At 34.4% G+C, this 23,148-nt stretch overlaps 3 protein-coding genes across 8 annotated transcripts; all 3 read right to left on the bottom strand.

Moving 5' to 3' along the window:
* Nucleotides 1–1,438: 1,438 nt before the first annotated feature.
* LOC132289271 (F-box protein CPR1-like) lies at nt 1,439–2,337 on the bottom strand. The gene is made up of 2 exons (XM_059789950.1): nt 1,655–2,337; nt 1,439–1,535 (listed from the first exon to the last, which is right to left on the bottom strand). Exons 1-2 carry the CDS (start codon nt 2,335–2,337, stop codon nt 1,439–1,441), a joined length of 780 nt encoding a protein of 259 aa, XP_059645933.1.
* Nucleotides 2,338–5,732: 3,395 nt separating this feature from the next.
* LOC132293174 (F-box protein CPR1-like) lies at nt 5,733–13,789 on the bottom strand. Of its 6 annotated transcripts, none has more exons than XR_009477783.1 (3): nt 12,518–13,788; nt 10,663–12,364; nt 5,733–6,168 (listed from the first exon to the last, which is right to left on the bottom strand). XR_009477783.1 is itself a non-coding variant. In XM_059790530.1 (2 exons), the coding sequence occupies exon 1, from the start codon at nt 13,393–13,395 to the stop codon at nt 12,571–12,573; it is 825 nt and encodes a 274-aa protein (XP_059646513.1). In that variant the 5' UTR covers nt 13,396–13,789; the 3' UTR covers nt 5,733–6,168; nt 12,547–12,570. The 6 variants fall into 6 exon arrangements, 1 of the variants encoding a protein (XP_059646513.1); XR_009477785.1 differs by having other exon boundaries at nt 12,170–12,364; XR_009477786.1 differs by having other exon boundaries at nt 12,325–12,364.
* A 5,660-nt stretch (nt 13,790–19,449) lies between these two features.
* LOC132289255 (F-box protein CPR1-like) lies at nt 19,450–20,643 on the bottom strand. The gene has a single exon (XM_059789949.1). It carries the CDS (start codon nt 20,641–20,643, stop codon nt 19,450–19,452), a length of 1,194 nt encoding a protein of 397 aa, XP_059645932.1.
* Nucleotides 20,644–23,148: the final 2,505 nt, after the last annotated feature.

Raw genomic sequence — 23,148 nt, 5'->3', positions numbered from 1 at the left:
GTCTGTAACAGATGAAATCTAAAAAAAGTACACCTGTACAGTCCAGTAGTGTTGTAACATGCATCAACTAGATGAATGGTTTTCTCCCTTTCCCCAAATAAGCTTTCTACCACCAGGATGACAAACATATGTGTAGTTAGAACAAAGATTGTTGCTTTACGGTGACACGGGACACTTAAACCACTTGTTTCTAGGTTTCATCACAGAATTATAGTTTTCCTTAAGCATGCATAACTCATTCTTCTATAGTAGCATTTACATATTGTCAATCGATAATGCCTATTTTATGATTTTTGGCAAAAAAAAAAAACTCTGAATCCCGAATCTGACAGTTGCTGAATTAGATCAGAGATTATATAGATTATATGCTAGGTCAACTGAATGGATTACAAAAATTTTGCCACTTGGCCTAAGGGAATTGTCCCACCCCTGCAGTGGGTGGAGAGTGTTATCACCCAAAAAAAATAATAATATTAAATGAGAGAAAACTTTTGCATCACCTTCCAAACAAAAATATATATATTCTTTTGCATCAATCAGCAGGATGAGGATGGCGTACAAGGGATAGAAATCTTCTTTTTTTTTTTTCTAAGTGTTCAGTGAGATTATTGACAAGCCTAACCTTCTCCCAAAATCTCCATATCACCACTCTTTATGAGATTTGAGAAATTTCAAAAGAAATCATGCTGTTTTATAGTTTGGAGGAGATGGAAATCAGTAAAAACAGGAGAAATCTAATGTAGAACAACAAAATCCTGACCACATAAGCTAGCAGATGAACCAAGTAAAAAGGAAATAAATCAACTCCACTTAAAAAAGAAGCTGCTAAAATTTATTAACCTACTCTCCATCTTGCTCCTACGTTGTTACTTCTTCAAGTTTCTTATAGCACCGGTCAACAGTGTGAACCTCTTGGACAGGAAAATATGTCTAAGAAAAATAAAAAATAAAAACCTCTTGTAAAATGTACTGCTAGTAGGTGAGAGCCTGATACTGGCCTTGGGACTTGCAATGTGATAGATAAAATACTTCATAGCTCTATACAACACCAAAGAGACCAACTCTTACTGCAAAAAATATATTTGATCATGTCACTTAAAGGATCAGAATTTCAAAGAAACGAGATGCCAAGCAAGATTAAGTAAAGCAATGTAAAGAAATTAGGCATGGGAATGAAAAGCACAATTACTTGCCTTCTCTGGTCTATATTTTTCTTCTTCGCCTTCTTTCTGTCACTCACCATCATCACGATTCACGAAGGGGAACGAGGCTTTCAAAATAAATCTCAACTTCATCTGGTACAAGCCGGCTGCGAATCTTCAGTTTTTTAATTCTTTTCTTTCCTAGGTCATACCAAAGAAGCTTTTGATCATCCCGTTGCATTAGTACTTTCTCACCCGTCTTTGAATAAGCCAAAGTTCTCACATAGCGAAACGTCCTAATAATAGTGGGTTGACCGTTGAGCAACACAAAATAATTTAGTCCAAGACTCCTTAACTCCATACTCCTTCATCACCCATACCTCAGCACGGACCCTGGCATAATTGCACAGCAAAGAAAGACATCCTCCTAACACATCCACATACATACGGAAATTCTCATCTGAAAATTCAGGCAGTGGCACCAACCGATATTGCTCAATCCCAAGATCAACCTGACCGTATCCGAATAGGGTCTTCGACTCACAACCCAATGAAAAGCCCCACTAGCAAGAGCAGCATCCGGCCGATTGTGCAAGAAGTAATAAGGGAAATCTTGAATTCTTCGCCATGAATTTGATTTGAGACTGTAAATCGTAACTATAGAATCAAATGAATCATTATCATCTTTGTCATATAGTTGTGTTATCCTCACTACCTTGTAGTCATCATTGACGGAATCACAGCCAAAGTCGTAAGCAGTATTCGGACAAAAGCAGCGTTCAACACGGCCGTCGTCCGGGCAAGGGCAACGTGGTTCACGAGGTACCTCAACCGGTGTGAAGGGTAACTTCTGGCGTTTTCGGGTGGAAGGGTTCAGCAGCACAATGTGATCATCTATGCTAAGAAAACCGAGCAAGCCATTGCAACAACCAATCATTTCAGCTCCAAAGTAGTCGTCCCAGTTGATGGGGTTGTCAAATTCGAGCGACTCCAAGTCTATGGTGGCACCTGAGTCTTTTAGAAAGAGGCTGCGGTGGTTGTTGGTTTCGATGGATCGATTCAGATGCGATTTGATGAAAGCTGGGCTGTCGATTAGAGCACACCACCATTTCGAAACGCATCTGAACCGTAGGAGGAGTTTCACCACTAATCTTGAGACTATGTCGGCGATCACATCGGGCGGAAGTTGTGACATTTTTTTTCAGTTTCTATTTTAGGGTTATACACAGTTTTGCAGAAGGGGCGAAGGAGACTGCAGAGGGTTTCGATTCTAAGGTTAGGGTTTTGGACGACTATAAATGTTTGGTACGAAACAATGGTCCGCATGGAGAACAAAATGGAGTAGTGCTAATTTATTTTACAGATTATTGTATGATAATGAGTATTATATTTTGTATTCCCATCAATGGTTGTAATATTGATTCTAACTTGTGACTATCAAATGGCTTGTTATGATTTTTTATTTTTCTCGAAATAATTATTACTTAATATATATATATATATATATCAACTTTTCTATTGGCTATCGCAAAATAAATCTCTCATTTAAAAGCTTAAAAAATTATTATTGTTATTTATAACATTATTAATTTAATCTTATTACATTAAATTTATAAAAATTAAATCGACCCATTATAAATATTTTAATAATTTATTAACTACTAATATATTAAAAATATATATTAAAGCACATTCTCTTTAAATAGCTAAAATTCCCAAAAAGGAACTTTTATTATGATCAGTCCACGGCTATGCATGGATCTCACGGGTGAATCAAACGTTGGCCTGTGTCGCATCTATCCACGGTCCCCCTGAGCAAAAGCTTGGTTTCAAACCCCGATTCAAATACCAAGCTCTACGAGCAGAGCCCGTGATGATATAATTTGGGAAAAACAATGGAGTAAAAAATAAAAGATAATATTAATACTTCTTTACATAAAATATCATATTTATAGTTTTCTTAATATATTATATTTCTCATTTTCTTTTGTCTTTTTAAATATTTGAGTGGAATGCATGTTGGTATGGTAATCTACAGTAATTTAATAAGAGTCACAGAGCTTTTGCCAACATAAAGCCATAATGAAAGCAACTTTAAATTGGAATTGCTCCTCCTCTTCAACATAAATCTCAAGAAGCAAAAAGGATATCACAAAATTCAACCTATATAACATGTATAAAGCAATCAAATCATGCCAAGATCACACTTCCTGTTACTGCACCTATATTATCGCCATCAGTTCTAAGGTCATTATTATATATAAAAGCTTCACTATAGTGGTCATGCACAATTACAAAAATAATTCATGCTATGGCAGAAAAATATTCAAACATAGTAATTACCAATTAATTGTCCCCAACCATTGTTTCACATCCTCATTAACTAGAATCAAGTCAAAAAGTTTGGTATAAATTACAATAATAATCAAGCTTGGATAACTAGAGACTCATTATGGACACGTCACCAATGCACCAAAGGCCATTCTCACAACACTCAACAATGTACATCTAAGAGCATCCGGGGCGGAAGGTGTTTTAGAGGGTTTTAGTGTCAATGTAGAGAGAGGGGGGTGATATGCAAGAAGAAGTAGAGTGTTATTTTTGTGGGCCCTACAGTAATAATCTATTGGATTGTCTAAATATAGAGTGCGATTTGGAGAGTACTTTTTAATTTTTTTGCTTTGTTTAATTGGTTGTGGCTGCTGTGTATTGGATTGTCAAATTTTTTGTGAGCCCTATAGTGACAATCTATTGGATTGTCAAATTTTTTATTTTATTTTTAAATAAAATATTAATAAAATAAGAAATAGAGAATGAAATAATCGGGTTCTACACCATGGAACATATAGATTAAAAAAAATAGAGTACCACATCATCACTTTTTGACTTTCGTGACACACTACTTTTTAAAAAGTAAATAGATAACTTGAGTTACCCACACTTGCTCTGTAAGACATGACAGGTATAGCATGGCAATCAAATCATGCCAGGATCACATTTCCTGTTACTGCGCCTAAATTGTCACCATCAGTTATTCTAAGAAAGACATCATGGTACAAAAACAATTCTAACATGATATAACCTATTACTTGTCTCCATGCATTGATTCACACCCTCATTTGAATCAACAGTCATTGCTAAATATTATACCTATGAGATTCTGAAAATCTAATGCACAACATAGAAATTAAAGAGACAAAATCTAATTGCAATTAGTAATTTAAATTATATATATAATAACGTAAATAACAGGATTGAAATTTCTATGATGCAAGAAATATCAACTTAAACAAAGTAAAGAAAACATGCAGACAAAATGAATAACAAAATTTTCAACCCTATGTCAAATTTGAGTTGGACGCCGGCACCTTTCACGTTGTTATTAGGTATTGTGGCTTCATTACAATGACAATTTCACGATATCTAGAATGAAAAATAAAAAATATTAAGAAAATAAGAATGGGGCTAAGAACATAACTAATTGCATACCTGATGTTCCAAAAGAAGGAACCATCGTGCAATACATTGTCTCAAGGCAAACATAGAGAATAAATGACCCCACACACACATTCCTCTCCCCCCCAAGCAAATCACAGAAGACTTGAACTCTCCACCATCCACTATATTTTCGCATGTTAGATTTGAATCACTCTACTCGCTCGTCAATAAGTGTCATATTAACCCTGCAATGGCTCTCATTCGAAAATGACACCTCCTTCAAATATTCAATAAGCTCTATATTTCCCTCTAAATACATGCAGATTAGTTTGTAATAGATGAACTCTAACGAAAGTATACATGTGCAATCCCTACGGGTTGTAACAATTGCAGTTTCGACAAATAAGCTTTCTTCCACCAGGATGAAATAAGCATGTGTAGTTCCGACAAAGACCATTGTTTTACGTTCACACTGAATACTTAAAACCACTTGTTTTTAGATTTCACCTCATTCTTATATGGTAGCATTTACATATTGTCAACCACACATATTTTATGATTTTTGACAAATAAATAAATAAATAAATAATGTCTGAATCCCGAATCTAGAAGTTGCTAAAATAGACAAGAGATTATACGCTAGGTCGACTGAATGGGGCTACAAAGCTTTTGCCACTTGGCCTAAGGGAATAATCCCACATCCGAAGCGGGTGGAGAGCCATTATAATACAAAAAATAAATAAATAAATAAATATAAATTAAAAATTAAAGCAGTAAACTTTTGGATCTATGATTTTTGTTTTTTTTGGGGACAATTGATTGGAGGGTGTCAGCACCACTTTTGGGGGCAGGACTATTCCCCAAAATTACAGGTAACCCTGACCAATTAATCATAAAAGATGTCATTTGTTAGACATGAATCAATTATCAAATGGAAGTTTTGATTGAGTCTGTCTACGACTGGAATGAAATTGATGAAATAAAACCATTCACAAGTCAGACGGTAGCATCTAACTACTGCAAACCTACAAAAGGTCATTGACATTCCTTATGATAAAACCTAGCAAATGAAAGGATGCAAGTCACCTCATAAGACATAGTATCAAATCCTCATTTACACCAAATTTCATTGTAATGCCAAATGTAACAAACTTAGCACCGAAAAATACAAGTACATATGCCGTAATTAATGGTATGTAAAACTTTTCAAAAACCAAATTAAGTATTGCTTACAAGACATCATTCATAATTTAGTATTGGTACCTAAAATATGTAGTACGCTGAACTATTCATTATACATTATGAATTAGATAAGAAAAACATGTTAGAATGGAACAGATAGCAGGGGTGCACGGCATCGACTGAGCGCCTGCCATTCAATTGGCATCTACCTAACAAAACACTGCCACTAATATTGCAAAGATTTAATAGGAAAGGAAACAAAGATTCAACTGTATTTCTGCATTTAATCGGAATTCAGATACTACAGCCCAAAATCTGTCAATATATCTCTGCATTTGCTTCAACTTTATTTCTTCATCCAGATGCTTAAAGCACTACTTCAAACTCCGTTGCCAGAAGATCATCCCTAAGAAATGCAGCATATAATGCATTAGGCATCACATTAACGAAAGTAATTTCAACTCTTTGCTAGAGGGTGAGGATCAATAATGGCCTTAGCAGTTGCAATGTAACTAAATGAAGTAGAGCATCACTCTACACAAAACACAGAAATTAAAGAGAAAAAATCTAATTGCAATTAATAATTTAATATAGATAATAGGATCTTAATTTATAGGGTAAATTACGCTGACACCCCTTCATGTTAGGTCAAATCTCAATTAGATGAACATTTTAGTTTAATTTTCGTCATATTTGAAAGAGTGAATTTGTATCTCACTTACACCTCAAATGTCAGTTTTTTTGTGATTTCACAGTACTTTTAAATGTAAAATGACTATACTACCCTTTTGACTTGCTGTTGACTTGGGAAAAAGGTATTTGAATTTTTTCATGACAAAAATATCAGCAAGTGACAAAGTCAAAACCCATCATCACCACCCCACCCAACACCTCTCCATTGTAAGACTGAAAAATTAGAGTCACAAGATCAATAGAAGAGAGAGAAAGAAAGAAAGGTAAGAATAAATAAAAAAAAGGTTGTTACAAAATTATATATAATAGTAATTAACATAACATAGTTATAATTATTCTGCTATAAAAAACAATAACCAACTACAAAAGAACTTATTTTGGATCTGCAACATATGAGATGGTATTGACATAGAAAATCAATAAAATTGTCTAATAATTTTTGGGATAGAAATCACTAAAACTCTTAACAATTGCTAAACAATGACAAACCTGATTGCACTGGATTGAGACTTCTGGGACACGTTCAACAAGAAAGAGAAGTACCGGCTAGGGTTTTAAACATGGTTGAGAGAAGGACAGAGATTAATTATTTACACAGATTATTTTGGTGAAAATCCGGCAATCGGAGATATTTGTTCTTGCATGAATACGGTAGGTTCTTATTTGGTAGAAAGAGGATTTGAGAAACTAAAACTAATTTAGTTATTGTTTGACAGCAAAGTTTACGCATATACCTCCTTATATATAACCAAAGAAAACCCTCAATCACTCGTAAAAATCCATAGCCAAAACCCAAACACCAATCGCAACCCCAAATGCTCAACCAATCAACCCATCCACCCTTTACCTTCAGAACTTAAGCCAGGAACCCAGCAGCAACAAATAGCCACCTGGAACCTAAGACTACCATCGTCGCCTTCACTGGAGTCTTCCCCTATTTTCACCAACGCCGATCGCTGTTCAACGCCGATAATTGGCTTGGTAGTCTAGCTCCGCCATCGCCCGATCCCAAAATCGACGATGCGAATCTTCATCACACTGTAGGTGGCTTCGAGGATTGCTTGGTTTGCCGTCAAATGGGCGAATTTGGAGTACGGTGAACTGGAATGGGCAGGGAATCTGCAATTACCTGAGAGGACTCGCCGGCGATGGCGGCTGTGACTTGGAGTGGTGCTCCTCAATCACTAGAGGATATACATTTATGTAGATAGATAGAGAGAGGAGAGAGAGAAAGAGGAGTATTTGGAATATTATACATAGGGGATATTTTTATCATTTAAGTTTATAGATATTTTGTATTAAATGTAATTTAAAAAATGGGGGTAAATAAGTCAAATCAAATGTGTCAGAGCAAAAGTAATTTGGGATGTAAGTGAAAGTTAAAACCAAAATGTTCATCTAGGTGAAATTTAACTTAACCTCAAGGGGTGTCAGTGTAATTTACCCTAATTTATATGATGCAAGAAATATCAACAGACAACTTAAGCACAACAAAGAAAAGCACAGACAAAATGATTGAAATTTTTTACCCGACGTCAAATTTGGTTGGACGTGGCACCTTTCACGTTGTTATTAGGTATTGTGATTTCATTACAATGACATTTTTACGATATGAAGAATGAAAAATAAAAAATAAAAAATTATTAAGAAAACAAGAATGAGGCTGAGAACACAACTAATTGCATACCTAATGTTCCAAAACCGGAACCATCATGCAACACATTGTCTCAAGGCAAGCATTGAGAATAAATGACACAATCACAATTTTTTTGCCCTCAGCAAATTACTCCTGAAGACTTGAACTCACAACCTTCCATTATCAAAAAAGATAATATATATCACTAAGCAGAATCTCTTGATGGTACAATTACGTAATTAAATGACTACATTTTCGTTTCCTTAATTTGAATCATTCTGCTCGTTCGTCGATATGAACCCTGCACGGGATCCTATTGGCAAATGACACCTCCTTCAAATATTCAATAAGCCCTCTACTTTTTTTTTGATGAGTAAATTAGTATTAGAAAGCATTCAAATGGGGAATGCAACCCAAAAAACTACACTTAGGCCAAATGGCCAATAATCTCTATACTTCCCTATAAATTTATTCAGATTGGTTTGTAATTGATGAACTCTAGCTAAAGTACATTTGTACAATCCCATAGTGCTGTAGCATGCATCAACTGGGTCAATGGTTTTCCCCAAACAAGCTTTCTTCCACCAGGATCACATAAACGTGTAGTTCAAACAAACATCTTTGCTTTACGGTGAATCAGTGACCATGACACTGGACACCTAAAACCACTAGTTTCTAGGTTTTGTCACACAATTATAATTTTCCTTAAACGTGCATTACGCATTCTTATATGGTAACATTTACAGATTGTGAACCGATAAGATGCATATTTTATGATTTTTGGCAAAAGAAGTCCGAATCCCAAATAGTCCAAGACTCCTTTCCTCCATACTTCTTCATCACCCATTTATCAACTCGGCCTCCAGGATATTTACAAACAATACAAAGGCAATCTCCTAAGGCAACAACAATCAAACCAACAATATCCTCATCCAAACAATCAGGTTTTGGCACCAACCCCAAGATCAAAAGAAGTAATCAAACTCACTGTATCGGACTTGGGTTTTCAAGTCACAACCCAGTGCAGAGCCCCATTAATGGTGATACCAGGCAAAACCCTGTATAGATGGTGATAAGGGAAATCTTGAACCCTTCACCATGTATTTGATTTTAGACTATAAACCTTAACTTCAGAATGAAGTGAATCGTCATCTTTCCCAACAAACTGTATAAACCTTAACTTCAGAATGAAGTGAATCGTCAATTCGTCATCTTTGCCAACAAACTGTACCATCCTCACCATCTTTTAGTCATCACTGACAGAATCATACCCTAACCCCAAAGCAGTAAAATCGATAAAGGGACATCCAGACGGGAACTAAACCTGTGAGACCGGTAGCATCCGGTGTTTTCGAGTGGAAGGGTTCCGTAGTATGACTTCGTTGTAGAAAGGGTTGCACAAAAGAACCAAGCCATCGAAAGAAACCAGCAGTTTGGTTTCTTCTTCATTCTTGATAGGATTGTCAAGCTCTACGGCATGATCGAGAGAATCCAAGTCTATGGAGAAACGGTTTTCAATTCTAAAGATGAAGCTGTGATTAGTGTTGGCTTTGATCGATCGATTGAGATGCGATTTGATGAAATGTGGGCTGTCGATCAGAGATTTCAATATGCATCTGAACCGCAGAAGGGATTTCACCGGTAATCGTGAGAGTATGTTGGAAATAACTTCCACCTGAATGTCTGACATCTTTAGGGTTTGTGTGTGTGCGGAGAAGAAGAGCAAATGAAATGGCGGAAGGGCGTTGGGGTTTTGGAACAAAAGTGGGGTTTTTTTTAAAAGACTAAATTAAAAGAGCTTATATAAACAGGGGAAAAAAAACAAGAAAATGAAAATATTATAGACCAGTAATACAAGCCAATCAAATAATCATTAAATCTATTTGGAAAACAAAGAAAAAGACAATAATAATTTTGAATTAAAATAAAAAGAGACTTTTTCACTAGCATTTCTCAAGAAAGTTACAATAAATTATCATTTTATGTTCATAAAATTTTATAAAGAAATAAAAAATAAAAAAATTCCCAGCAACACAAATCTTTTAAAGCGTCAAACATATATTTTGCTGTCATAGTGTCATCTTGTTATCTTGTCCATGTCAAAAATTAGGAATATTTTCTCATGGCCAAACATGATTAGATTTGACAAAGAAGTCAATATGTATCTCTGCATTTGCTTCAACTTTATTTCTTCATCCAGGTGCTTAAAGCACCAAATCAAACACCATTAACATAAAAAGATCACCTCAAAGAAATGCAGAATATAAATTAGGCATCACATTAAACAAACGAAAATAAATTACAATTTAAATTCTTGGAAAATGTACTGCTAGAGGGCGAGGATCAATAATGGCCTTAACAATGAAATACAGCATTACTCTACACAGAACACAGATATTAAAGAGAGAAAATCTAATTTCAATCTATAATTTACTATAGATAACAATGTAAATTAAAGGATCAAAATTTCCAAGATGCAAGAAATATCAACTTAAGCAAAGTAAGGAAAATATGCAGACGAAAAGATTGAAAAAATTCAACCCGATGTCAAATTTGGGTTGGATGTGGCACCTTTCATGTTGTACAAAGGCATTCCCTGATTGTAGACTACCCTTCCCTATCTTGACTTCATAAGTGAAGCCCCTTGATGCGCAGGAAACTGTCTGAAAGTGAACGGTTTTCTTCTTTTTCACTAGTTATGAGATTTCGAAATCTCGAATCGTGAGATTAGAAAAAGCTAGAATGTGGCTCAGAGACTAAATAGCTGGTGATCTTAGGTATTGTGACTTCACTGCAATGGCATTATTACGATATATAGAATGAAAAAATAAATACATAAATAAGAAAATAAGAATGGGGATGACAACAGAATTAATTGCATACCTGATGTTCCAAAAGAAGGAACCATCATACAAAAATTGTCTCAAGGCAAACACTGAGAATAAATGACTCAATCACATATTTTTTCTTTTTCCCTCAGCAAATTACTCCTGAAGATTTGAACTCTCCACCTTCCACTATGAAAAGAGTTAATATGTATCACAAAGCCACAGGTCTTGATGGTACACAATCACGTAGTTAATTGAATATGTTTTCGTATGTTAAATTTGAATCATTCAGCTCTTTCGTAGAAAGTGTCATATGAACCCTGCACGGGCTCCTATTGGCAAATGATGGCTCCTTCAAATATTCAATAAGCGCTATATTTCCCTCTAATATATTCAGATTAGTTTGTAACAGATGAACTATAAAAAAAGTACACCTGTACAATCCCGTAGTGTTGTAACATGCATCAACTAGATCAATGGTTTTCCCCCTTTCCCCAAATAAGCTTTCTACCACCAGGGTGACAAACATATGTGTAATTAGAACAAAGATTGTTGCTTTACGGTGACACAGGACACTTAAACCACTTGTTTCTAGGTTTCATCACAGAATTATAGTTTTCCTTAGGCATGCATAACTCATTCTTCTATAGTAGCATTTACATATTGTCAATCGATAATTGCGTATTTTATGACTTTTGGCAAAAAATAAAAAAATAAAAAACTCTGAATCCCAAATCTGAGAGTTGCTGAATTAGATCAGAGATTATATAGGTTATATGATAGGTCAACTGAATCAATTACATAACTTTTGCCACTTGGCCTAAGGGAATTGTCCCACCCCTGCAGTGGGTGGAGAGTGTTACCACCCAAAAAAATAATAATAATAAATGAGAGTAAACTTTTGCATCACCTTCCAAGCAAAAAAAAAAATCTTTTGCATCAATCAGCAGGATGAGGATGGCGCATAAGTGATAAAAGTCTTTTTTTTTTTCTAAGATTTCAGTGAGATTATTGACAAGCCTAACTCATCTCCCAAAATCTCCATATAACCACTTTTTATGAGATTTGAGAAATTTCAAAAGAAATCATGCTGTTTTTATAGTTTGGAGGAGATGGAAATTAGTAAAAACAGGAGAAATCTCATGTAGAACAACAAAATCCTGACCACATAAGATAGCCGATAAACCAAGTAAAAAGGAAATAAATCAACTCCACTTTAAAAAGATGCTGCCAAAAATTTATTAACCTACCTCTCCGTCTTGCTCCTACGTTGTTACTTCTTCAAGTTTCTTATAGCACCAGTCAACAGTGTGAACCTCTTGGATAGGAAAATATCTCTAAGAAAAATAAAAAATAAAAACCTCTTGTAAAATGTACTGCTAGTACGTGAGAGCCTGATACTGACCTTAGGACTTGCAATGTGATAGAGAAAATACTTCATAGCCCTATACAACACCAAAGAGACCAACTCTTATTGCAAAAAATATATTTGATCATGTCACTTAAAGGATCAAAATTTCAAAGAAACAATGCCAAGCAAGATTAAGTAAAGCAATGTAAAGAAAATAGGCATAGGAATGAAAAGCACAATTACTTGCCTTCTCTACTTTATATTTTTCTTCTTCACCTTCTCTTCTGTCACTCACCATCATCACGATTCACGAAGGGGAACAAGGCTTTCAAAATAAATCTCAACTTCATCTGGTACAAGCCGGCTGCGAATCTTCAGTTTTTTAATTCTTTTCTTTCCTAGGTCATACCAAAGAAGTTTTTGATCATCCCGTTGCATTAGTACTTTCTCACCCGTCTTTGAATAAGCCAAAGTTCTCACATAGCGAAACGACCTGATAATAGTAGGTTGAGCAACACAAAATAATTTAGTCCAAGACTCCTTAACTCCATACTCCTTCATCACCCATACCTCAGCACGGACCCTGGCATAATTGCACAGCAAAGAAAGACATCCTCCTAACACATCCACATACATACGGAAATTCTCATCTGAAAATTCAGGCAGTGGCACCAACCGATATTGCTCAATCCCAAGATCAAAAGCAGCAATCAACCTGACCGTATCCGAATAGGGTTTTCGACTCACAACCCAATGAAAAGCCCCACTAGCAAGAGCAGCATCCGGCCCATTGTGCAAGAAGTAATAAGGGAAATCTTGAATTCTTCGCCATGAATTTGATTTGAGACTGTAAATCTTAACTATAGAATCAAATGAATCATTATCATCTTTGTCATATAGTTGTGTTATCCTCACTACCTTGTAGTCATCATTGACGGAATCATAGCCAAAGTCGTAAGCAGTATTCGGACAAAAGCAGCGTTCAACACGGCCGTCGTCCGGGCAAGGGCAACGTGGTTCACGAGGTACCTCAACCGGTGTGAAGGGTAACATCTGGCGTTTTCGGGTGGAAGGGTTCAGCAGCACAATGTGATCATCTATGCTAAAGAAAACCGAGCAAGCCATTGCAACAACCAATCATTTCAGCTCCAAAGTAGTCGTCCCAGTTGATGGGGTTGTCAAACTCGAGCGTGTCAAAGTCTATGGTGGCACCTGAGTCTTTTAGAAAGAGGCTGCGGTGGGCTGTCGATTAGAGCACACCACCATTTCGAAACGCATCTGAACCGTAGAAGGGGTTTCACCGCTAATATTGAGACTATGTCGGCGATCACATCGGGCGGAAGATGTGACATTTTTTTTCATTTTCTATTTTAGGGTTTATACATAGAGTTGCAGAAGGGGTGAAGGAGACTGCAGAGGGTTTCGATTTTAAGGTTAGGGTTTGGGGGAGCAAATCCTCTTCTGTGTGGTTTCATTGCTGTCTCCTGCAGTGAACTTTTAGTGGAGTTAGTTTGGCCACGATTTACTCCACTCAATACACCACCACTATTTGACAATTGCACTACCACTATTTATAAGAAATATTTCATCACACCATTCACAAGTAACATTATAAAAGCTTAAAAATAATATCACATGAATTTAAAAAGTAACATAATCATTTGTAATTACACCACTATTTATAAGTAACATTTTATCACCATTTATAAATAATATCACATAAATCTAAAAGTAATATCACATAAATCTAAAAAATAACATTACCATTTGTAAGAGGGTAACATCACTACTTAAAAAGTAAAAGGTTGTTAACAGTCAAATACCTCGTAATCCCTTTCAAATTCCTCTTTAAATTAACATGTAACTATTTTTTTGGATGTCGATTTTTATGATAAAATTTAACTTAAAATATATATATATATAACATGTATAATTGAGTTAGATTTATGTGTGACTATTAATTTTTCAACACTATGTAAATACCTTTTTTTGATGGTGAAAGTGGTGAGTGTGACAATTAATATTAAAATTTATCAAATTTTTTCTTTTGATGGTGAAGGTGGTGTGTGACAATTAATATTAAATTTTGCTAAATAATTTTCAAAGATATGTTAAATAATTTAAAACTAAGTGAATGTTTTTTCAATATTTTGAAGAAAAAAAAAAAATATATATATATATATATATATATGGCTCTTTTCGTTATTTTTGGAAACAACGAGTGTTTTGTTTGTTGTCTAAAGTTAATTCAAGTGGTTTAAATTCTTTAAATTAACATGATAAAGTGTTTTTAAAATACTTTAATTTCAAATTATAACATAAATGATATGTTGAATTGAGTTACGTTTGTATGTGACATTACTTAATTTGCATTATGTGCATACCTTATTTTAAGGGTGAAGATACTTATGAGTGGTAGTGAAATATTACTTATAAATGGTGGTGAATTGAGTTACGCTTGTATATAACATTACTTAGTCTGTATTGTGTGAATACCTTATTTTGAGGGGTGAAGATACTTATGAATGGTAGTGAAATATTAATAATAAATGATTGTGTAATTGCCAAACAAAGTTTTAGTGTATATTGAGTGGAGTAAAATATGGCCAAATCAAGACCACTTAACGCTCACTGCAGGAGACAGCATGGAAACCGCACAGCAGATGATTTGCGCCATCCTCTGCTATAGATTCCCAAGTTGTCCCCTACTATAAGTTCTTATGTGGTTTATGTTTGGCCACATCATTCACCACTATTTGACAATTGAGACCGTGTTTGGCAATCACACCACCATTTATAAGTAGCATTTCACCATCATTTATAAGTAACATCACAGGATTTAAAAAGTAACATCACAGGAGTCTAAAAGTAACATCACCATTTATTTGCATACCTTAGGCAATTGAGACCGTGTTTGACAATTACACCACCATTTATAAGTAACATTTCACCATTATTTATAAGTAATATCATGTAATCTAAAAAGTAACATCACATGAGTCTAAAAGTAAAATCACCGTTTATATGCATACCTTAATTTAAGGGTGAAGATACTTATAAATGATGGTGAAAGTTACTTATAAATGGTGGTGTAATTGCCAAACACAGTATATTGAATTGAGTTAAGTTTGTATGTGACATTACTTAGTCTATATTATGTGCATAACTTATTTTGTGTGTGAAGATACTTAAAAATGGTGGTGAAGAAGGATCCAAACGCTGCCTCAATTCCACTCAAACGCTGCCTTAAGAGCTATTAAATGGACAACGATGTGGCAAAATGTAGGCCACTTAAAACTCACAGCAGGAACTGCATAAGAATCTCACAGCAGAGGATTTGAGCCCTTTGGGCCCAGGGTTTGGACTACTATAAACGTTTGGTACGAAAAAAATAGTCCGAATGGAGAGCAAAATAGAGTAATTAGGGCTGGGCAAAAAATTCGCGAATTCGTGGATCCGATCCGATCCATATTGCTAAACCCATGGATCGGTGGTGGGTTCAAAAAATGTGAATCCGTAGTTCACGGATTGGATTACAGATTACCCTGTCAAAAATCCGATTCGATCCGTGAATCCGATCCGTGGCTAATCCGTATATATATAATATTAATATTATACAATATAATTTATAATTTATAATTTATTATTTATTATTTATTACTTTGGGAGTTGACCAGTGGACCACCGACAGATTTGTAGAGCAAAGAGAAATCAGAAAAACAATTCATCAAGCACACATAGCTATTAGCCTAGCTATTAGCTTCATCTTTTAAGTGTTAGAACAAGTCCCCATGAATTGAATCTGAAATTATCTTTAAGCATCTGGAGACCACAGTGTTGCTTGGAATTGAACAAGTCCTCTCGAGAGAGAGAGATCACAGCGAACCAAGGTCACATGGCTAGTGAAGAGTCAGTCGAATCGGTTTGAATTTCTTTCGGATTTAGGGTTCAGTTGCGACCGAAGAAATCAGAGACTACCAATAGCTGATTGTTCTTATTCTCGTTGATGATGAATCGATGAGATTGAGAATGACTTGAAGAAGAAAATCAACATGATGGAAAGGTCTGGGTCTCATTTGTTGATGATGATGATGATGAGAGAGAGTCGAAAAAGAAAGAATGACCCTAATAGAAGTCGGAGAAGAAGAAAATCGGTGGATTAGACGCATGCGAAAAGACTGCGTAACCACATGAACCCTAAGAGGAGATTGGAGAAGAAAATGGAGATGGAGATGGAGATGGAGATGGAGATGAGATCGGCGGATTGGATTCAATCCGATCCGTTATTTCACAGATTCGATCCGATCCGATCCGTAGGCTAACGATTGGTGGCAGATTCAAAATCTCCTAATCCGTTGCGAGCGGATCGGATTAGAATTTATGCCTAATCCGATCCGATCCGATCCGTGGCCACCCCTAAGAGTAGTGCTAATTTATTTTACAAATTATTCTATAATGAGGAGTATTATATTTTTTATTCCCATGGATGGTTGTAAATTGTAATATTGATTGTAACTTGTAACTACTATTCAAATGGCGGGTTATGACTTTTTTATTTTTTATTTTTCAAAATAATTATTACTTATCTAACCCAAAAAATATATATATATATGTATGTATCTACCATTCTATTGACTACCAGTCTACCTCAAAATAAATATTTCATTTAAAACTTTAAAGAACTAGTATATATATATTTTTTAACATTATCAATATAACTTTCTTACATTAAATTTATAAAAATTAAATTATTAAAGGCCCACCATATTAAATCACTTAATGGCCATTGTACCCTTCTAAATCCGTAGGAGTTGGACGTTCGTAGTCTTCACCCTCGCGTCCACAGTTGTACGGCCACCAAACTGAGTTTCAATTTTCTAGGCACGTTGCTAGAAATGGTCTCCAATTAAGGCTGCAATTCGGGCAGGTTGGACAAATTTGAGGTATAATTTGAATCTAATTCATCAAATAAAATGTTAAACCCAAACCCAACTCTAACTATATTTTCAATCCTAACTACTCAACACGAGCCCAACCCATTATTCTATTTTTAAATTCGAGCTTGTAATTCGGGATTAAATTTCATATTAAAATTTTGAGTTAATTCGAATTACTCATATATCTAATCTTCACACCAAAAATTTAATATGATCTTGAATTACTTTTAGATTAAATTACTTTTAAACAATAAAAATTACAAAAGTTTTTTTTTTGTAGATTTTTAATAAATGACAAACAAATTTTTAGAAAATTAATTTTTCTAAATGTTAACATACAGTAAGTTAAGATTTAATAAAAAAAGTTAAAAAAAAAAATGGTAATCATAATTTAAATACTATATATATTGTATTTTAAAGTAAAAATATATATAAAAATAATATTATAATTCGGGTTCGAGTTGGTTCGGGTTACTAACACTTCAATTCAAGCCCAATCCTAATTTAAATCGGGTTAAAAATTTTCAATCCAAACTCAACTCTAATTATAAAAATGATTACCTAAACTCGTGAAAAATTAGACTCGGTTCGGATTGAGTTCGGTTTTCCAACTCAAATTGCACCCCTAACTCCAATCTTCCCGCCGACTAATCCCAACTCTATCCCTAGAGCATACCAAGCCACCCAAGTAAGTCTCTCTCTCTAAACCCTGACCCTAACTTTCTCTCTCTATCATTCTGAACCCTAACCCTAACTCTCTCTATCCATTTTTCTGAAAGGCTTTGATTGGTAATGCTCGGATAAGAGGTTTAAGGATGAATTGGTTAGTAGAAGTGATCTATAATTGAGACCTGTTAAGAAAATATAGTAGTTTAATTGATGAGTAATTCGAGACTGCAATTGATCCAAAAGAATCCATAATAGAGGGAATTCTAGACAGTTCTTAGGATGTAGGACATCTACCAATCAAAGCCTTTCAACAGTAACACAACCCAACCCAGCCACCGGAAAACAAAACGAGGTGCCTGGCAAGAATTTTTTTCAAGTAATAGTGTAACACAAAGCAGGGGAAGCAACTTATTTGTTGAGATGAGAAGAATTTCCTTCGATTAATAGTGTAACACCAAGGGCATAATTGTCATTTCAAAATAATTCATTCAGGTTTTATATTAATATTAAATTATGGAGGCCAATTTTATTATTTTACATTTCAAAATCATTCATTCAAGTTTTAAATGAGGGAAAATTACACTGACCTTCCTTGAAGTTTTATCAATATACACTCACCTCTCCTCTTGTTTGTCAAATTACACCAATCTCCTCTATTATAGATGTCAAGTGAAATTACATATATGTCCTCATTATAATTATTGTATTTTATTTACAAAAGGATGAACATTAAAAAGACAAAATTATCCATATGTCAAAGATGAATAATTTGGAAGGATATATATAATTTGTAGGCCAATTTTGTCATTTTACATTTCACTTAACACTTCCGTCACGAAATGGAGCCATGGAGGCAAAATGATATTTTTTTTTTATAATTCAAGGGGTTATTTGTTAATATAGGGGATAATGTGATATTTTTGAATAGTAAAGGAGAGTTTTATCATTTTAATTCTAAAATAAATATTAAAACATATTCTCAGTAAAATTCCCTAGACTTTTATTATTTTTTTACCTTAAATTTTGTAAAAAATTATATAGTGCTTCCTAAATTTTGTAGTTTCTAAAATTATCTCTTTATTATTTCTTTATTTTCTCTTTTCCTCTTCAAATTCCTTAAAAGAAAAAATCAAAATTTTCTTACTCAATTGAAACTCTTAACTTTTTCCTTTTATAATTTTCTCATTTTCCTTCCCCCCCCCCCCTTTTTTTTTTTTTTTTTTTTTTTCTACTTATACTTTTTAAAATTCATATTTGAATAATTTACTTTTTATTCTTCTTTTGTCTATATATATATATATATATTGTGCACTGTGCCCCGAACTTAACTTAAAATCCTGACTGCTCAAAATCTATTAACAAGAAGATGTAGGAAAGATATCAGCACCCTCTATTCAGAACACAGATAATAAGAGACAAATTCTAATTCCAAGTAAAAAATTTGCTAATACACTTCATAATGTAAATTAATGGGGAACAAAATGTGTACAATATCAACTTAAGCAAAGTAAATTCGAGCTAATGCTAATTCTTGTCCTTGCGGATTCCTCCCATCATTTGTATCTATCACCAATCACAAAACTGTAACCATGCTTTCGAAACAAATATCAGCTGCAAGTGACTCCGACCCATCATAAATTTCAACATTTGTTACAGTTTTCTTTTTCAAGTCATACCAATGCAACCACCTCCTCTGTCCCAAAAGGACTTCCCCACCACCCTTTGAATAGCCTATAGGCTTCAATACATCACCCATCGCCACCGGCCGACTGAAACTTGATTTCTGGATAGCAAATAATTTAATCCAAGATTCCTTAACTCCATACTCCTCCATCACCCATACATCAATGGTCAAAACCAGAGTACAAAGGATACAAAGACAGCCTCCTAAGGACCCGACATTGATCCAAATATTCGTATCCAAATATTCAGGCTGTGGCACCAACTGAAATTCCTCAACTCCAAGATCAAAAGCAGCAATCAAGGTCAAGTTGGCAACACCCACCTGTGCCTGTGCATGTGGTGTTGAAGTCAGAGTCCAGTGCAAAGCTCCATTAACTAATACACCATCCACCCCACTCTCTTCGTATGGGTGGTGGTGGTGATCATAAGGAAAATCTTCAACCCGTCGCCAAGAATTCGATTTCAGACTATAAACCTTCACTTCAGAATCAGAACCATTCAAACACTTTACAATCCTCACCACCTTGTAGTCATCATTCACACCATCATACCCAAACCCGTAAAGAATATATCGGCATCCGCAGAATTGGGTTATTGGTATCAAGTTACAACAATGTTGGGGAGTAGATCGATGTGGCATCTCAATGGATGAGAAGGGTAATTTGTGGCGTTTTCTTGTTGAAGGGTTCCACAAGACAACATATTCGTAGTGGTCAAACAAACAGAGCAAGCCATTGCAACAACCCAACACTTCCTCACATGGTGGCTGATCATCAACTGGATCCATTCTATCGATACTATAACCCAACCCATTGAAGACTACGGGACACCCTTTGAAACCTATAGGACTCGCCCAATCCAAGTTTACGGAGAATAAATGGCAAGCTCCCAAATATATGTATCGTTTAAGAATGAGACTGCGATTGGTGTTGGTTTCGATGGACCGATTTAGATGCGATTTGATGAAAAATTGGCTGTCAATTAGCCCACACCATTGTTTTGAAACGCACCTGAACCGCATAAGCAACTTCACTGGTAATGCTGATAGTACCCCGGCGACTACATCCGCCGGCAGGTCTGCCATTGATAGCCACTCCAAGGATTTATACAGAAATGACTTCAATTTTGGTTAATGGTAGGGGTTGGCGATTCTAGCATACAAAAAGAGAAAGAAAAGGGATGGAAACAAAAGAATTTGTTAATGGTAGGTCTTCGTGATTTAGTTGGAGTGAAAAAGGAAGCATACAGATACAAATATAGAAACAAAAGAGATGGAAACAAAAGAAATTTTTTTTCAGAGAAGAGTAGAGATAAAAAAGGAGAGAAACCAAGAGCTAGTGGTTCAGCGATATCATTTTTTTATTTTTTTAAGGAAGGTAGTGTTAGGATATGTGTGCCCTAATTCTAATTTTGAATTGTAAAAGTCATGGTTTCTTATCTGGATATTATTATTAAAGCATTATACAATTGATGAATGGAATGTATTATTTTTCGATTCTTTATGAAATTAATGGTGTCCGCTTGATTACAAAATATATTTATATACGTATGTAATGGCAATTAATACTATGATATAAATTAGTAATCATAAATGGTTTAAAGTCGGTAATTATGGATGGACATTTAATTAGTTAAGACTTAAACCGAGTCCACGATAGATTATATTGCGAGAGCTGTCGTATGCAATTGCTCTCTATCACAGTCATGACTTTTGACTCTCAAGCATGAGAGAAGCATAGACTCTTTTATTAATTAATAATTACTTTGATTTGTTCGGCGTATACCTCGGGATCCTTAGATCGACACATTGGGTAGTTATGTAATTAATAATTAGAGGTCTATATTCTCAATATTTGCATCAGTGCTATTTGTATTTATTTTGTTTTGATTATGGTTGATCACAAATTAAATTCGAAGGCCTTCGTATGTTTTAGACAAATGTTTTCTATATATATATATATATATATATATATAATAAATTATTATTATTTTTGTCAAATAAATATTTTATTGTGATCGAGCCGGAAATAATCAAAGGTAACAAAATAATTATATTAATTATGTTGTCGGATTGATGGCTTTAATTATCCGATAAATAATTAAGCATAGAGGGGTCAAAGTGCAACATTAACTTAGAGGTTATTTACTATTTAATTGGAGTGCAATTAATTTCTTTTAGTGGAATAGAAATTAATTTATGAATTAATTGAATTGGATCCATGGTTTAATGGACCGGACTAATTATTAATTTATAAGAGCCAATAAAATAGTAAGCCCAAAAGGATTCTCACCAATAGCCCAAGTTGATATTGGAGTCATGTTAGAATTGAGAAAGTTGAATTAGAGATGGAGAATGATTTATTGTTTTCTTATTCTTATTTTTATTTTGCCTATATATACATGAGTTCATGTATATTTTTGGTGTGACTTGGAGAATAAGAAAAGGGAATATACTTTCTCTCTCTAGATTTTAGGGTTTTGTTTTCTCTTCTAAAGGAGGCTACCACCAGTCTAGATTCCAAGGTCATTCATCAAGGCATATTGGTGATTCCTAAAGGGAAGATAATAATCAAAAAGAAGGAGAAATGATCTTGCTAAAGGGATCTACAATAAGTGAGAACATTCACTTTAGAGGAAAGTTGAAAAAGTTTACTCAGACCTTTGATGTAAGTATTTAATCTGTTTATTAAATTATGCATCATCTTTTATTTATCTTTGCATAAAACTTGTCTCTATGTGATGAATCAATATCTATGATTACAAATCCCTCAAAAGTTTTAAAAACTTGCACGTTTCCTAACAGGTAGAGGTTCAAGTCTCAGAAGAGATATACGTGTGTAAGTATTAATTACGACTAATCAGAGAAAAAAGAAGAGATCTATTACAACAGATGATGATTAATTTTGTCATTTGATTCGTGAATAAATAAAAATGAAGCGTCTACATAATTTTGGAGCGCCAATAAAAACTCCCTTAATTAATTATCATTAATTAAGATATTATTGATGGTTGCAATTAATATTAAATAAAAGATACATGTTGAAAAGGAAAAATATACTGAAACACAAGCATGGTTCACTAGAATACTCTTCTACCGAAGAGTAAAATTGCAGATGCTCGTTATGTGACAACGATGGCACAGTCTATATAATATATATATATATATATATATATATATAGTATTTATTTTTTTCAGTCAATATGTATGATTGCGTACACAGTTCCATTCTGGCTAGCTCTCTGTATATATTTTATCCCCTTTTTCGAGTTTCATTCGGATATTCTAAATTATTTTGAGTCACTCAAGTTCCGATCTGTGGCCGATAATTTCTTCACATTTTGCTAATTTTGTTCCCATGACAGGGACAACTTACCTGTATCTAAACAAATGACATTGTGACAAAATTGAAAAGATATGAGCATAAACTTCAATGCTACCGTATCTTTACATACACACAATACTATATATATATCTATATATATACACACACAATGTTGTTACATCATTTCCAAGTGAATAAGCCAGCTTACCTACCATTATACAAATAAGACTTTAATCTTTTTTTCTTTTCTTTTTTTTTTTTAAAAA

Source organism: Cornus florida, unplaced genomic scaffold (genome assembly GCF_030987335.1).
Source record: "Cornus florida cultivar Cherokee Brave unplaced genomic scaffold, ASM3098733v1 CherokeeBrave_3.0.0_Hap2_Chr02, whole genome shotgun sequence".
Lineage (NCBI taxonomy): Eukaryota > Viridiplantae > Streptophyta > Magnoliopsida > Cornales > Cornaceae > Cornus > Cornus florida.
Note: the sequence above shows the minus strand (reverse complement) of the source record. Positions and strands in the feature narration are given on the sequence as shown.